This window comes from Fukomys damarensis, unplaced genomic scaffold (assembly GCF_012274545.1).
Source record: "Fukomys damarensis isolate Sample0158 unplaced genomic scaffold, DMR_v1.0_HiC HiC_scaffold_21, whole genome shotgun sequence".
Taxonomy (NCBI): domain Eukaryota; kingdom Metazoa; phylum Chordata; class Mammalia; order Rodentia; family Bathyergidae; genus Fukomys; species Fukomys damarensis.
In genome coordinates this window covers 7,729,347-7,745,538 of record NW_022900933.1, presented here as the reverse complement: position 1 = coordinate 7,745,538, position 16,192 = coordinate 7,729,347, and the positions used below count along the sequence as shown (strand labels likewise).

Sequence of the window (16,192 nt, the reverse complement as noted above, 5' to 3'; positions counted from 1 at the left end):
AAAGATGGGGAAAGAATATGAGAGGAAAGGCAAAAGGGCCCGCAGCACAGCTTTCGCTGGTCAGGTTTCTGAGGTTTTGCCTGCAGCCCAGGCAACTGCCTCCTTTCACCCTCATGGGTATTGTGTCCTAGCAAACCCTACAAACGTACCTGGGCACAAGAGTTGTCGCGAGTCGCTTGTCAGCAAGAAAGTATGTAACACTCAGGATCCTTTTGAAGCTTTTTTATTATCTTGGGAGAAGGTCTAAAGCTTTTATAAAAAACCTTCCTTTATATATCTTGTTAACTATATTAATTTGACAGAAATAAGAAGTTATAAGATCATGATTTGGTTACAAATTATGAAAATCTAAAGGGCGGGCGACTGCTCAGACAAAAGATGGGGAAAGAATATGAGAGGAAAGGCAAAAGGGCCCGCAGCACAGCTTTCGCTGGTCAGGTTTCTGAGGTTTTGCCTGCAGCCCAGGCAACTGCCTCCTTTCACCCTCATGGGTATTGTGTCCTAGCAAACCCTACAAACGTACCTGGGCACAAGAGTTGTCGCGAGTCGCTTGTCAGCAAGAAAGTATGTAACACTCAGGATCCTTTTGAAGCTTTTTTATTATCTTGGGAGAAGGTCTAAAGCTTTTATAAAAAACCTTCCTTTATATATCTTGTTAACTATATTAATTTGACAGAAATAAGAAGTTATAAGATCATGATTATAGCACATTCCGATCACTATCAGGGGAACAAACTTCAGGCAGGGAGCAACCATAAAAGCAATGTCGCCATCCCAGAACAAACATCTTGATCAAGGATGACTTAAACAAAGAACTTCTGCAAATAAGCCACAATCCCAACACAGCTCAGCAAACAGGAGACTGAAATTCCTCACGATGACTTGGCAGCCTGCAGTGTCTGCAGACCAAAACACTCCACAAGAGTGTCTGAGCCAAGAGCCTGGATCTCAGGCCCTAGGAGATCGCTGTCTATTACCAGTCACCTCCTGAGAATCCATAGCCGTGGTCTCTCACCCGACGAGCCGAGACCCGAGCACCACAATTACAGAGGAAAACCCTTCTGCCACTCAGTGACTGCCTTGACTGGTCAGGGGAAGGACGCTTCGCTGTTGAGTTAGCCCCAAACATCAGTCATACATCAGCCCTTTTCTACCTTGGCAGAAAAGCCAACAGAATCCCTCCAACGAACATTTCAAATTTAAAAGGCAACCAACATTCCTACGCTCATGCCAGGGGGTGGAACCGAGACTCTAGGCCATGATCGGTCCCTGCAGAGTTCTTTCACCAACAGTCAGCCTGTGCTCACAAGCCTTGGCTATATTTTATTGTGATTTTGGAAGCTCCTTTGATAAACTTTAACTAAAAGTATAAAGTATTTCCAATCTATGAAAAGAACAAAAATAACAAACACCATGACTGAAAACACTCAATTCTTTCTCATCTTTTCCTCTCTACAACCAGTCACTCTTCTAAAGTCCATGCACACCAGGCTGCTACGTTTTTACTACATATGACAGAATTCATGTAGTGTTGTCTTATGTGTTTTTTCAATTGTTATAGAAACTTGAATCACGTATGTTTCATTTTATAATTCGTTCCAGTCAGCAGTGTACTTAGAGATTTAGGTTAACAGGTATACATCTAATGGAGCCATCGCAGCTTCGTAGGTGTTCTGATGAAGGAATAAAAAACACGACTTATCTATCTGGGAGCCCACTATGGACAAATATATTGTTTCCAGCTCTTCCCATCATATACATGTATGTGCTGCTGTGATATACACCCTTGTAAAGTTCTTCCATATGATCCTTTTGCTTCTCAATACATAGCTATGGATTTGTTCACCATAAGTGATTTATTTTTATTCCCCCCAGGGAGACAGGCAAAAGAGGCTGGTCAGTAGCCACGCCACTGTCCCTTTTCCAGTCCAGGGCCCCTGGCTCTGGGAACAGTTGACAGCCAGAGGCCTAAGTGCACCAACAGGGGGACAGAGTGCCATGCCAGCTCTGGAGGATGCTTGTTTTTTTCTCCAAAGCCTACAGATATCAAACAGTGACCAACATTTCTAAGAATAAATATTATCACCATGAGAGACCGAAGAGCAGCGAAGGCCACACCAAAGACTGCCGTGTTCTCTCAGGGTCCCTCTTACATGACATCTGCCGTGTTAATTAGCCCCAGGAGGCCCCGGTGATTCAGCCAGCCATGCCCACTTCTCAGGGCTCATTTCTGTGCCCTCTGCTGTCCTCTACCCACTGTGCTCCAGCCACGGTGCCCTTAATCAGTTTCTAGAAACCTCTACTGCCTCCCACATCTCCTACGCCCAGCTCTGCTAAATCCAGCTGCCCCTTCCAGCTCTTGTCACCGGCTGCCTCTCTGATCTGACTGTCCGTATCAGCTTGTGTTACTAAAGACCACCAGGGAGCTGGGTTTCTCCAAGTCCCTACAGTTATGTCCTTAGGGTAATTACTTGATTCGCGCATCCACCCCAGACTAGAAGCTCTAAGAGAATGGAGGTCGTTTCTACGTCTGAATTCTCACTGCCTGTTAAAAAACCTTTCGCTGAATGGATATATTGATAAATTCAGGAAACTATTTTATTTGGTCTTCTATTGTAGATATTTATAGTTGGTGAGCTCCAATGCGCAACGGAAAGAAATTGAAAATCTTCCATCTAGTAGGGGTGGAAAGAAACGCTGGAATTATATGACAAAACACTCAGGAGAGCTTGGCCAAGGTCACATGGCACAGAGAATATCAGGGGCTCTAAAAGGTCATATGGTAACGAAAATTTATTTGAATCTGTTCAGCCTCACATCCCTAGAAGTTTTCAGACCCTAGTTCTCTACCTATGTCACATGGTAGAGCCCCACTTACAGAACAGTGGGGTACAGTTCTGAGACTCAGACTGTGTGTACAGGAGGTATGGCTTCCTGCTCCTGCTTGGCTGGGAACTCCATCCCCTTGCCTGATGTTCAAAGATTAAGATAGAAAACTTCAAAGGTCCTCTTCCAGCTTAAGACTTCAGGACACTGGAGCCTGTTTTCAAATGCATATTGCTTGTAGATGGCAAAAATAGGGGACTCCTCTGGTAAAGGAGTGAATCTTGGATTATAAAAAATCTCTCTGCAGTAAGAAGCAAGACTTCAGTATGCGCGAGAAAGGGTGAAGTAGTTACGATGAGAAGCCAGAGCGAACACACGACCCAGCCGAGCACACAGACTGGGCCACCAGGATAAACAGCAGCCGACCTAGGCGGCAGTTACCCTAGGACTCCATCCTCTCTCTGCTCCCTCGACCACAGCTGGAAGCCTGTGATCCTCGATCTTCCGGGATCTACCCGCAGATGCCTTCTTAAATATCGAGATGTTACTGCTCAGAAACTTTGACAGGATAAAATCCCATCCGGAAATACTAACAATCATACCAAATGACAGGAAAATTTGAAAAGTAGTTATAAAGGTTTCTGGGGTTTTGTTGTTTTGGGTATTTTTTCCTCCTCTTTTTAAAGCAAGTATGTCATGGGGATTGCCATTTGGGAAGGGCGGGGCCAAGGAGATCACTGGGTAGCACTTAGGCTGTAGTGCTGCGTTATGATTTTTAGAAGAACAAGAGCAGGAAGGCGTGTGTTTCCACGCTTTTAACTCTTTATCATTTCCCTTTACAGATGGGTACCCCAAGTCCCAAAGGATTAGAGTCTGCGATGCTCACCACCTCCTAACTTGTTACTTCATGTAACCCACATGGAAAGGAGGGAGAGGAGGGGTTCAGCCAGTTCACTTTTTAGAACTCAGAAATTCACTTCTAAAAAATTATGAAATGTCCCACAACGTGGCAGATGCTACATTGGACCATGAAACCCTTCAGAATGAATTTTGCAACTCTTCTGCCCTCAGGCTTGCACTAGTATTTCCAGTATTAAAGAAAAAGTCAACAAAAGGTCCAGATCTAAAGCAATTCTTCAATTTCTTCCCAATGAAAATCTTAGCGATAGATTCAAATATATACACGCTATCACGGCAATTTTTCCCCTCTGGTACTCATGACCGAACTCGAGGTCTTCACACTGAGCTACGTTTCTAGCCATTTTCAATTTTTATTTTGAGACCAGGTCTCACTAAGTTGTTAAACTGCCCGGGCTGGGCTGAACTTGCAGTGCTTCTGCTGCAGCCTCCCAGAGGGCAGGATTGCAGGCACTGCTACGTTCAGCTACGATTTGGGGGCAATGTTAGCAAAAGAACCACCTAGATGACAGAGACTTGGTAAATGAAATTCCCAGTTCCATCTCCTGTCTCCAGTCACTAAATGGGACGTTATTTATTTACTGCCACTAGCATGATGGCAATATTTAATCAAACCTTTAACAGACATAAATGACATTTTCTACAGAAAATAAAAACTTTCTAAAACCTTTGGGGACTATGTAAAATAATCTAATAAAATGCTCTCTTGAGTCCAAAAGGCATATAAAGGAGTAGTATTTGCTCAGTGTTAGAATTGGGGGGGGGTACCAGAGATTGAACTCGGGACCTTGCACTTGTGAGGCAGGCGGTGGAACCAGTGAGCTAAATAAATACCTGACCCTGCTTAGTGTTAGATTTAAAACTGTGACAATTGTATCCCCACATTCTAACAGAACAATTAGAGTGAAATAAGGCTCAATAAATGTTTTAATGAATTATTGTTTATTTTCACTATTGCAGTAGTTTTAGAATAATCAGATCTATAGTTTAGTAAATTGTTTTTGTAACAGCTTTATGTATTCCTTACACTGAGAGTCCTGTCTCAGTCATGGCTAGTAAGAGGATTGGTCACGTTATACATGCATATATCTGATCTTTGATTTCCTTTACTGATGTTCAACCTTGAGATTGCTCATGACCTTTCATGGTGTAATGTTACATAACTCTGCACAGTCTAATATTACAAAAGACTAGGCACAGTGAGTACTTATGATAGAAAAATAAGAGCACAGATTCGGAAAAAAAAAATTCATGTTGTAAAAGTGTAAAAGAAAAATCTTGCTCAAGAATTAAAACTAGTTTTCCAGAATCCAGACTTGGGAAAATTGCTGGAAGACTTCAATCCTTTCATCTGCTCTGAAAAATCAATGTCAATGCTGTATCATGAACTATCAATAACTTATCATTTGAGATTAAGTAAAAAGCTTAATTAAGAAAACATAGTAGGTTATGATCTTTATATAGTCTTCAGTAGACTCTGCTGAATTATGGGGCTCTTGGTCAAGGTGGGTCTGAGAAGCTAGTTTACAAGTTACACAATGTCAAGAAAGACTACACCCCTCTCCTGTAATTTTTCTCATGTGAAACACGCATGTTTTTCCTTTTTCATTATTGATTTCACTTTAAATGCTGTTAGGAAAGTTTCTTTTATATACAGTGGATCCTTGACTTACAAACTCAATTGGTTCCCGAGGGCTGGTTGTAACTCAAGTTGGCTGCAAGTCAGTACTTCTGACATCTGGATGTTTACCAGGGTACATGCTATGGATAACAAGAGGCAGATGAGGGCCGGGGATTTAGCTCAGTGGTTCTGCCGCCTGCCTTGCAAGTGCAAGGCCCCAAGTTCGATCCTCATTACCAAAAAAAAGCAAAACAAGGGGCAGATGAATCTTTCACTAACCTAATTAACCCACGTTGTTCATACGTCAGGCAGGTTGTATATAACTTGAGGGTCCACTGTATAATCTCAAGAGTTCCGCCAACTGAGACATCAACCCTTCAGCACAACTGAGGCTTTAGTAATACCTAATATGGTGGGATTCATGAAAAGATACTCCCCGTGGCCAGAGAGAGGCTCCTCCAGCATTTAACTTTGTTTTCTACACATGAAAAATCTCAGCTGGTTCCTTTAATCTTCCATGCATATCGGTTCAGAAAGCCCACCCAACTGCACGATTGCCGATCCCATCTCACCCCTGCACCCTGCACCATGAGACACTGGCAGGAATGTGCTTCCAAACTCAGTGCGCGGGACCACACTCTCCGCCCCCCGCCCCCCAACGCAACCTGCAAGCATTTTATGAGCCAGGGAAATGCACACATCTGGTGGTTTAGAATGAAATCTTTCTACCCAGGGAAAACTAGAGAAAGTTGATCATCTCACCCTAAGCGATCTGACAACATTTAAAAGGATATTTGCAGTACAGGATTAGCAAAGAAAATGAAGCAACCTATTCCTTTCCAACAGTGTCTGATGTCATCTACAAAATCACCTGCACCCCCACCAAAGAAAACCCACAAAAAATGGGCTTTTGGACTTTTTTTTTTTTTTGGTTAAGGAAATGGATAAAGCACATTTTCTTTTCTTTTGCCTTTTCTAATTTGACTTTGTGCTCTTGACCCAAGAAAGTGTATCTGATTACACAGCAGTGAGAATAAAAAACCTAAATTGATGACTGCCATTTAAACACACTGAACAGTAATATTTCACCACTGAAGCCCGGACTATTTTCTAAGGGCTCTTTTCACAAGTGAGCTTCATAAATAACCAGGATACTGAGGATTTAATTATGAAATCAGAACGCTTGATTCACAACCCTCTTTTCAGAACCAAATACCTCTTCATTTTCAGGCTTGAAGTCATAGAAAGTGCAATCACAAACACTTACCTTGTTTATTTCCCAGTCTCCCTCCAACTTTCCTTCCGCTGGAGTGGACTCCAGCACATCAGAAGTGGCCCATTCCTCCCTGTTCGGCGGAGCAGACGTCTCCTGCTTTCCTGTCGAACATTTTGATTTGAGAAGGCTGTTGAGACGATTTTCAGTCTCCTGCTTAGCAAACTCGATCCTATTTTCCAAATCTTTTTGTTTATGCTTAAGTGATTTTATATCATCTTTAATAATCTTCTGCCCCACTGTAGATGTGTTTGGATTGACGGATTCTGCCAAAGCTAAAATCTTCTTTAATGTGCCATCTTGTGAACTGAGTCTGCTCTCTAGATCCTGTGAGTGGAGAAAAGATTGTTATAAAAGGTATCCCCGTTCAATTGTCAAAAGAGTTTATTGTCTCTTGTAAATCACAAGGTATTTCCACTTCACTAGTGGAAACACACTGGAAGGCTTATCAAACTGTAACACAAAGAAGAAATTCTCAGCAACATTTAAATTACTGTACCATTGCACATGTAATTCTCAAACAGATCTTAGAAGAAACAGGAAATGTTTGCAGCACAGTTCTTCAAACATGAGAAGTAATCAACAGATAGGTGTTGACTATTTTGCTCCAGATACAACCTTTTATAAATCAGAACACTCTAATAAGTAAGTGCACGCTGTGGTATTAAAAAGAATGAAAGAATCATTTAGAAGGTGCCCCTATGAGTCCAATGCAAACATTTAAACTTCAGAGCACAGCTCTGTGGGGAATAGGAAGTCAGTGGAGTACACGACCTCAAATGCAGTAGGGATTCAATTACTATGTCCTAGATGTGCAAATGAATGGGCTGATTTGAAAACTCTAAGACATAAAAGGAAGCTGGGGGTGACAGCCCTGCCTCAACTGTTGAAATGGAATAAGCCTTAGTGACCAGGCGGCCTCTGCCGAGTTTAATAGTCACTAATCTAATGGGAAATAAGCACTCACGCATTGATTCACTCACTTATCCAACAGCCAAGTAGTAAGATAGGTTGTGAGGCTGTACAGTTCATATGAGTGAAACACAGTCCCTTCAGGTTCCATAGCTGAGTGGTCAGAAACACACGTAAACCAACAGTAACAATGGAATGTGAAAAGATTTACACTAATAAATAGGCACACGTCATTAAATCATTTTAAGGTAGAAAAAACAGCTCTTTTCGAAAGATCCAGGGCCATGACAGGAAATAGGCAGCAGAGAGAGTGACAGGGAGCCCATACCGAAACCTAATGCAGGGACATACGAGATGAGGGCTGGTCTTAAGCAGTAATCATGGGCTGATGAGGTAGGAGCAACAACATCTGGTATCTGCCTAGGTTGGAGAGTCCAGGAAAGGACACCAAGTTTCTGAGCTGGAAACTTGTAGAAATGATGGAGAATCTCACCACCTCAGAACACAGGGGCAAGCAGGAGATTTGCTGGGGAGTCAGTGGACAGAGAAAATGTGGTGTTTTATTCATTAGTTAGCCACAAAGAACTGAAAATAAGTGTGACCTTCCAGTAGAGATGTCACTGGAGAGTGAAACAAAGCCCTCCTGGAGTGAGGCCAGAACTCAGCGGTAAGTGCCCACTCTATCATATGCCCTGTGTAAACCTGCAAGACCCTCACCCCTTCAGGGCTGTGACCTGAGGTCCCTTCCGGCGACAGCGACAGCCCAAGCCTCTCCAGGTGAGGTCCAGGCCATGCTCTTCTGTCACACACGGCACCCGGGACATGATGAGCCCACGACACTTGCCAAACTGTCACTGCTAACCAGGGTGGTGGCCCTGTCTCGACATCCAGCTACTCTGGAGGGGTCTGCTTCACTCCCAGGTTCTTGACAGGAAGCAAAGAGAAATGCCCAGTCCTGCACTGTGCCACGGGCCTCACCTACACGCTCCCCAGACAAGGAACAGGAAATGAGTCGCTGAGGAATCGTTTCACTCTTTCCCTGGACAGAGGACACCTCACAGGCCTGCCGTGCTGGATGGACAAACCGGGAGAGAACAAGGATGCGCTCAAGGAGGCAGGTAAAGGCTACACTAGTCACTACGGAAGGGTCACTGGTGCACATGTGAGGGTGAGGGTCTTAAAGACCCTACATTTAGGGAGAGCTTTAATTTAGTCCAGGGGATTGAGCATTAATAAGGTAAAAAATCACCAGGCATGGTGGCACACGCCTGTAATCCCAGCACTTGGGAGGCTGAGGCAGGAGGATCACTGTGAGTTGGAGACCAGCCTGGGCTATATAATGAGTTTCAGGTCAATCTCAACTACATAGTGAGACCCTGTCTCAAAAAACTAAAGGGGCAAAAAAATTAATAATAAGGTAAAAATTCAACTTCTCTCCAGCCATGATGAAGAATGCTAAACTGAAACATTTCTCCTGAGGCCTCATTATGCCCATGCACCTCTTCCCCCTCAGTATTCCCTGGAATCACTGTATTTTCTCTGGAAGGGAAATATCCTGCAACTAGATGAGTCAGGAATAGAATTATCTCCAAGAAATACCCACTGAGTCAGAGTACTGCTTAATGCAAGTCACAGACCCATCTGGCCATTAAAGAAAAATGTTCTACTTTCTAATGAATGCGCTTAGAGCTTTATTATCTGAGTTACCTGAACAGCACTTGAATTCTGACCAAAGACAATGATCACTCAAGTTGTGATGCATAATGATTTTTTTCAATGTCTAATTAATGTGTCTGCATACTATTTAATACCTGCAGCTTCTGCAATTTCTCCTCAACTGCTGTTGGATCCTCAGGTGTATCAGAAAAGCTGACAAATTCCTTAGAGCAACTGTCCAACATGGTATTCAGGTCTGTGACGCAAACATGGTATGAGTGGTGTTCTTGAACGTGACCCTCCAGTGTCTGCACAGAATCCTGAAAATAAAACCATCAACAACTTACAAATAATGACGGACTTAAATTTTCATGTACTCTTGTAATACATAATTACACAATTCATAAGTGCTTAATTTATAAGGTTTCATTCTGAAACAAGAATATGTCCGGTTTATCCAGAATTCTTAAAGATCTTAGTGTTTGAGATGTTTCACTGCAAAAATCTCCACCTCTCACGAAAATGACTCTTATTAAAAACAATTGTTCCTCCCAAGCTCCTGCTTTCATTTCCTTCCTAAAGAAAATATATTTGTCAAGAGGGTTTCAAAACTAAATGACTATAAATTATATCATTAAATCACAAACATCTGTAACAAACCAGGTCCCTTAATTACCCGTGGCTTTAAAATCAAGAATTCATACTTAGAAATGAGACTATGTGAGAGCAACCTAACCCCGCTTTCCTTTCCTAAGAATTGAACTCAAATCGTACGTGTTAGGAAGAAAGTAAGCCTGATTTAAGAGCAAAACCATCTTCAGGTTCCTGTACTAGGGTAAGGCAACCAGATGATTACTACTGAACAGGAAGGCAGCAACTATTAAACTAAACAACAGACAGCCAGGTGAGTATATGGATAAGCCATATACTCTGCCAGTATTTGGATATGCAGGATTTTTTGCCCTGGAAGTCCTTACACTGAACCTGGCTTTCTGTGTGCAAAGCATTATAAACATTTCTAATGAAAGAATTTGCCCTCTCTTCACAAGCTTTTCCCTCAACTCTCCTACTGCAGATCATGTGGAAAGATTCGAGGGAGGACACTGAAGAGAAGGTATGCACGAGACAGGTGGGGGATGGAGGGATGGATGGACGGACGGACAGACTGACGGACCACACTAATATTGTCATCTTTGTACAGATGCCTTAACAATCTTAACCCGTCCAATCCTGAGGAGGGAATCTTGATGAAACGAAACAGTGCCATCCTCAGATAACACACAGAGGACCCCTCCAGCGTAACTAACTGTATTGATTCCTGTGGCCTTGAGAGCCGGCATTTTCTAATAAAAATTATACATTTTGAAAGCTTTTGGTTTACCCATCAAACACTAGCCCCCACAAAAGGGATTTGATATCCACATCTTCCACAATAACTGCAGCAGTCCCTTAAAACTACACTTGTCCACTTCACCTGTAGTTGCTGAAGAAGACTTTCATGGAGATGTTTGATTTCCAGCCACGGCTCTTCACTAAAGCTGGGATTTTTAGTGCATTCCAGCAGGTAATTTCCTTGAGATTTTAACTCCTTTATCAAGGACGTCAAATCCTGGGCCTTCTGGAGGAATTTCTTATAAATTTTTAGCTGGGCTTTCTTCTCCTGCAGGCCATGCTGCAAGGCAAAGCCGGCTTCCTGTTTCTTCCTCAGTTCTATGAGCATTAATCTCAGGTCCTCTTTACTTTGCAAGTACTTTTCTCCTTCTTGTAGAAGCTTTTCTTGATGGCTGAATTTCACCAAATATTTTTATAAATGAAATGACAGCAAAGTGGAAGGCATTTTACATTTTGCAATGCAGCACACATTATAACAATAGCATTAATACTGATAGACATTTTTCCCAAACGCTCTTCTGGCATTGTAACATTTTAATAGCACCATATTTAGATCAAAAAATCAAGATAGCAATTGAATACTACTAAAACATAACACTTCTTGTTTTACAGTTTGACCAAAGAATATCTCAAAGGAGTCCCAACGGTTTTTATTATTTTTGTATAAAAAAGCTCATATTTTTACTTTTTCATGAAAGTAAAATAAGCATTCTGTATATTAAGTAACTGCTTTATGCTTCCTCTAATTTAAATTTGTTGTGATCTTATTATCTCCTTAGGGAAACGTGAGCGCCGCATCTCAGTACACAAAGTGTGCCGCCGGAGCAGCGATGGGAAATTTTCTCCCGAGGATCCGTCTAGCACTGATCCGTATTTATGCATTTAAGAATTTCTCAGGAAAAACACTGGGAAGCACTCACTGCTCCTCAGGGATGCCGTGGAGACGCAGGGGTTGGTGAGGAGGAAGAAGCAGGGCAGGCTGCAGAGGCACAATGTGACTTTGTCCCTAAGAAGCTGCAGGTCTGAGCCCCAGCGTCACAGCGGAGGCCCAGGCTCCTGGGCATTCCCGACACCCTCGACTTCTCTCCAGCCTTTTATCCAAACCCAGGCAGCAGACAAAACACACTTGTCGTTGCTTTGCCAGGCGACAGGAATGAGGCGAGGGTGGAGCTCGCGTGCCCCTTACCTCAGGTAGGTGCTGGCCAAGCGCAGCGTGTGCTCCCACTGCCCGCGGACGTTGGCCACCGTCTCCTGGGCCTGACCCGAAGGGGCCTTGCAGCCCTGTGCCTGTCTCACGATGGCCTGTATTCTGGCGTCCCCTTCTGGTTTGAGTAAAATGATTTCCTGAAAAACAGAAAAAAGATCTCATTTCACTTGCATTACTCAGGGATATTACATATGGTACTTTTCTGTTTGTAAACCTTATACTGAGATTCTACCTGCAGAGTGTATGTCAAAATAACCCTTTCATTCTTACATGGGTCCCAAAGACAAGGATGTCCCCCTTTACATTATATGGGTGGGTTCTCAGTAGGCATTTGTCAGTTTAAACTGACTGCATTCCTGCTCAGTTTTGCTTTTGACATAACGGTCTTCCTATTTGGTCCAGGCTGGCTGCAAACTCAAAATCCTCCCGCCTCAGCCTCACAAGTGTTAATTATTACAGGTGCACACTGCCACGCCCGACTTCTGCCTTGCCTCTAGATTTTCAGTTACCTTGTTTTCACACACCAAAAACTCAAGTCAAATCCTCCTTCCTGTCTGCTTCTATCAGAAGGAGATAGGGTAACAATGTAAACAAGAACTTTCTTTTATATCCGCTAATAGACTATGGCTTCCCACAGGAAAACAGCGTTCTTTATGTCAATTCTCATCCCCCTTCCATGACAACGAATTCTTGTTCCCTGTTCTTCTCTTCTTTCGTTTGCCCTTCAATTAAGTTCTTCCCATCTTGGAAAAACGATGCAAGATTCGCTTTCCCTCAGAAAACACTCAGACACAATCCCGATTGTATAATCCTGCTAACCTGAGGAGGTCATCGACCCTTCTAGCTCACTATTCTTGATCATTTCTTCCTCCGATAATGCTTTCATTGATGTGACTGCAGTGGGCCCGTGCTTCTGTCCCCTGTAGTTCTCACTCGCAATGTTGAGCAATTCTCCACTACGGCAGAAGGGGGCCCCCGGGAGCACAAGGTGTCTCCTCCAGTATTTACTGAACATCCACTCCAAAGAAGGCTTCTCTGTCCTGTCCTAGATGTTTCCTACATGCCCGATGTCCCCACATTGATTCTTTTTGTACTCTAGTAGATCCCCATCTGCCATGACTCTGATCCCATGGTCTTTATTTTACTCTTTCTGCCTGTAGTGAAGATGGACAATAACTGGGCACCGCCCTCTCACAGAAAAGATACACTTTCTCTCTTCCGTATGCATTAAAATAATTTTAGACCTATCACAAGCCATCTCTTTTGTCAGTTTAGTGATTTGAATTTCTTCCACCATTCCACAGTGATCCTATTTTCCATTAAGAAACAAATCTTTGCAGCTTTGTAGTAAACCTTTTCAAAATTAGAGTTCACTCTGACCTCTCAAAATTACTTCCAGTTATACCTTTATTTTTTGGATTCTTTCTTGAAGTGGCATTTTGCCTTCAGACGAATTCAAAGCCATAAGTGACTCTTTAATGTCCTTTATCCAACGAATTACATCGTGTGCAAGATCATTAAAGCTCTGGACCTCGGCAGATGGTAACTTATACTCAGTTCCATCCTCAGCTCCATCCAGGGGTCTCAACAATGTCTGGTATCTGTCCATCAAACGTGTTGATTCCATTATTATTTCTTCTTCCTCAGTAAGTCCATGTTCCTTCAAGAAGCTGCTCAACTGGGCCACAGATTCAAACTGCTCCCTGTAATTTCCAAATAGCATTGAAAAAAGTTTATAGGAGCCACTAATACATAATGGAAGAAATCATATTCCTAAGTAACACCTCTCCCACGGGTGCATGATACCTCTTTGTAGCTAAAGCTTGGCAAAATAGCTCAGCTTTCTGTCCCAATCCTTCCATTTCTTCCCATTTCTCTTCTTGATCCATCAACCACTTGCTCAGGTTTCTGCAATCTTCCTGCAATCTAAAAGAACAGTACACAGCTTGGCATACAAAACGAGCACGGTATTTATGCTGAAGAGAACGCCACAACCCATGCGACTCCACCAGGTTTTTACCTGTGTTTATTGTTTAGAGATAAGTTAACCTGTAACATATAAAAGTCGGAATAGTAATTGTCCTTATTACATAGAATCTATTAAAACAATGAACAATACAAATACAACATAAAGAATAGGAAACAAAAAATATTTTTGGACTATCCCCTGAACCTTTGCTGTATTAAGTCAGATTTCCCCAAATTTTTAATAGTCCTAGCACCAAACCTGATTTTTTTTTTTTTCTGGTACCAAGGGTCAAACTCAGGACCTTGTGCTTGCGAGGCAGGTGGCAGCACCACTCAGCTGTCCCCAGCCCCAAACCCAAATAAAGTACTGTCACTCTGGCTGTGGTGGAGCATGCCTATGATGGCAGCTCTCAGGAGGCTGAGACAGGAAGATCAAGGAGAGTTGACGGCTAGCCCTGAGCTACACAGTGAGTTCAAGGCTTACTACATAGCAAGACCCTGTCTCAGAAAAAAAAAAAAAAATGCAGTCAGGGGCTTACCTCACATGTTAAAGGCCCTGGGTTCAATTAAAATACAATTGAGCCTCTGTATCCATGATTTCCATATTGATAGATTCTAACCACCAGACAAAAAATATTTGGAAAAAAAAATTGCATTTACTGAACACATACATACCTTTCTCCCTGAACAATACAGTATAATGACTGCTTATACTGAATTTACATAATGACTTAAAGTACACGGAGGGTGCAAAGGAGTAACATCAAATACAATGCCATTTCACAGGAGGCACTTAAGTAAGTGACTGGGGATGTGGCATTCATGGGGTTCTTGGAACCAGTGCCCCCTGGACCAACCATGTTACTTGTGAAATTTCCATACATGTTATACCCCAGTGTACATTGCACAGAGGAGAAACACTAGAAATCATAGCAAAACATCCCTAGAAAACATTAGTTACAACCACTGCTGTTCCTACCTCAGCAGCTGCTGCAGGTCATTTTCAAGCTCCTGTGCTCGGGCCTGGCACACGGACTCCATTTTTTCTAATTCACGCTCCTGACTCCCAAGCCAGCTGTTGAGTTCCTTAACGTGAGCTTTGGGCAGGTGCTTTTTCACGTGCTGCAGCACCGTTTCTACCTGTTGTATTTTACTGCTTCTTCCTTCAAGAGTCAAGAATTCCTAGGGAATGACAAGAACTTAATAACAGTCTACTCGAAAGTCTGCATCTTGTCTCTGCTACGCCTTTACTTTCCAAACCAGGGCACAGACGCGCAGAAGACTCTCTGCGTGTCACATATGGAAGAGTCACGAAGACGCGGCTGATTCTATCCATCTGCAGTAAGTGCTAGAGTGGGTGTGCATTTGCACTGGCATGAGAATTTCTGAGACTACGAAGCAAAATAATTCAGTGCCACATGAAGGTCTCTAGGGGCGAGGCAGAAAACTACCATCTCCTATCCTGGTTCTGCGCAACTTCTAAATACATGCTCCTTTCTGGCAAATTAATATAGAAAACTGAACAGACTATGTGTCATTTAAATTTGCCCACACCTCCCAGAATATCTCACTCTGAAAAAATTACAAATAAGTGAGATCAGAGCAGCATAGCCTTTTCTCAGTTAAAAAAAAAAAAGAACTTTTCACTTTATGAAATAAACTAAATATATTGAATTTTTATCAATATGACCTAAAATTTCTAATTTTCTGTCTTCTATGAACCAGTAGAAAAATCTTCCAATGACTGAGTTACTGCGACAATGGTAACTGAAATATAAATTTGCCCAAACCAGACCTTTTTTTTTTTGCCCCAATGCTTCTTTCTAGGTTTGAGTATCAAGTGCTGGAGGTGGGGTGGGGTAAAAACAAAAAACACAAGAAGGGTGACTCTCTCAGTAAGGAATCCTGTCACTGAAAATGAACGAAATGGAGAACAGCGCCCCAGAACAGAGCCGGAGGGCACCCGCGGTCTCAACTCTTGGAGGCTGAGGTGGGAGGTTTACTGGAGCCCAGGAGTCAGGGACAGTTTGGGCCACGTGAGTGAGAGCTCATCTCAAATGAACACACACAACCATTACAGCACTCGGGCATCTACCCTAAGTGATCGAGATTTAAGGGTGCCAAGGGCAGCGCACACGCTCTCCTGGGCTCTGCCTTTTATTTCAGTCACACGCTGACCAGCCACGCATTAAATTCCTTCTACAATTTTCAAAAGAAATATGACTGGGAAACCACTTAGAAGAAGTGAGGAGATCTTTTCCAAGAAAGTAAAGGGATTTTAAAGTCCAAATTAGCTGGGCATGGGTGCATTTGGGAGGCTGAGGCAAAAGGGTCGCTGTGAGTTCAAAGCCAGCCTAGACTACATAGTTAATTCAAGGCCAGCCTGAACTAAAGAGCAAGACCCTGTGGTGAGCGGGCA

At 42.8% G+C, this 16,192-nt stretch overlaps 1 protein-coding gene across 5 annotated transcripts in view; it reads right to left on the bottom strand.

Annotated features, from left to right (window-relative positions):
- The window catches only part of Syne2 (spectrin repeat containing nuclear envelope protein 2), a 310,603-nt gene that overhangs the window by 151,786 nt on the left and 142,625 nt on the right, over positions 1 to 16,192 (bottom strand). For all 5 annotated transcript variants that reach the window (XM_010602996.3, XM_010602997.2, XM_010602995.1 and 2 more), the window contains 7 exons: positions 14,753 to 14,955; positions 13,612 to 13,731; positions 13,211 to 13,508; positions 11,785 to 11,942; positions 10,681 to 10,990; positions 9,362 to 9,526; positions 6,633 to 6,965 (listed from right to left, as the gene is read on the bottom strand). In XM_010602996.3, the coding sequence (XP_010601298.1) occupies positions 6,633 to 6,965; positions 9,362 to 9,526; positions 10,681 to 10,990; positions 11,785 to 11,942; positions 13,211 to 13,508; positions 13,612 to 13,731; positions 14,753 to 14,955 (1,587 nt within the window). The remainder of the gene's footprint in view (positions 1 to 6,632; positions 6,966 to 9,361; positions 9,527 to 10,680; positions 10,991 to 11,784; positions 11,943 to 13,210; positions 13,509 to 13,611; positions 13,732 to 14,752; positions 14,956 to 16,192) is intronic.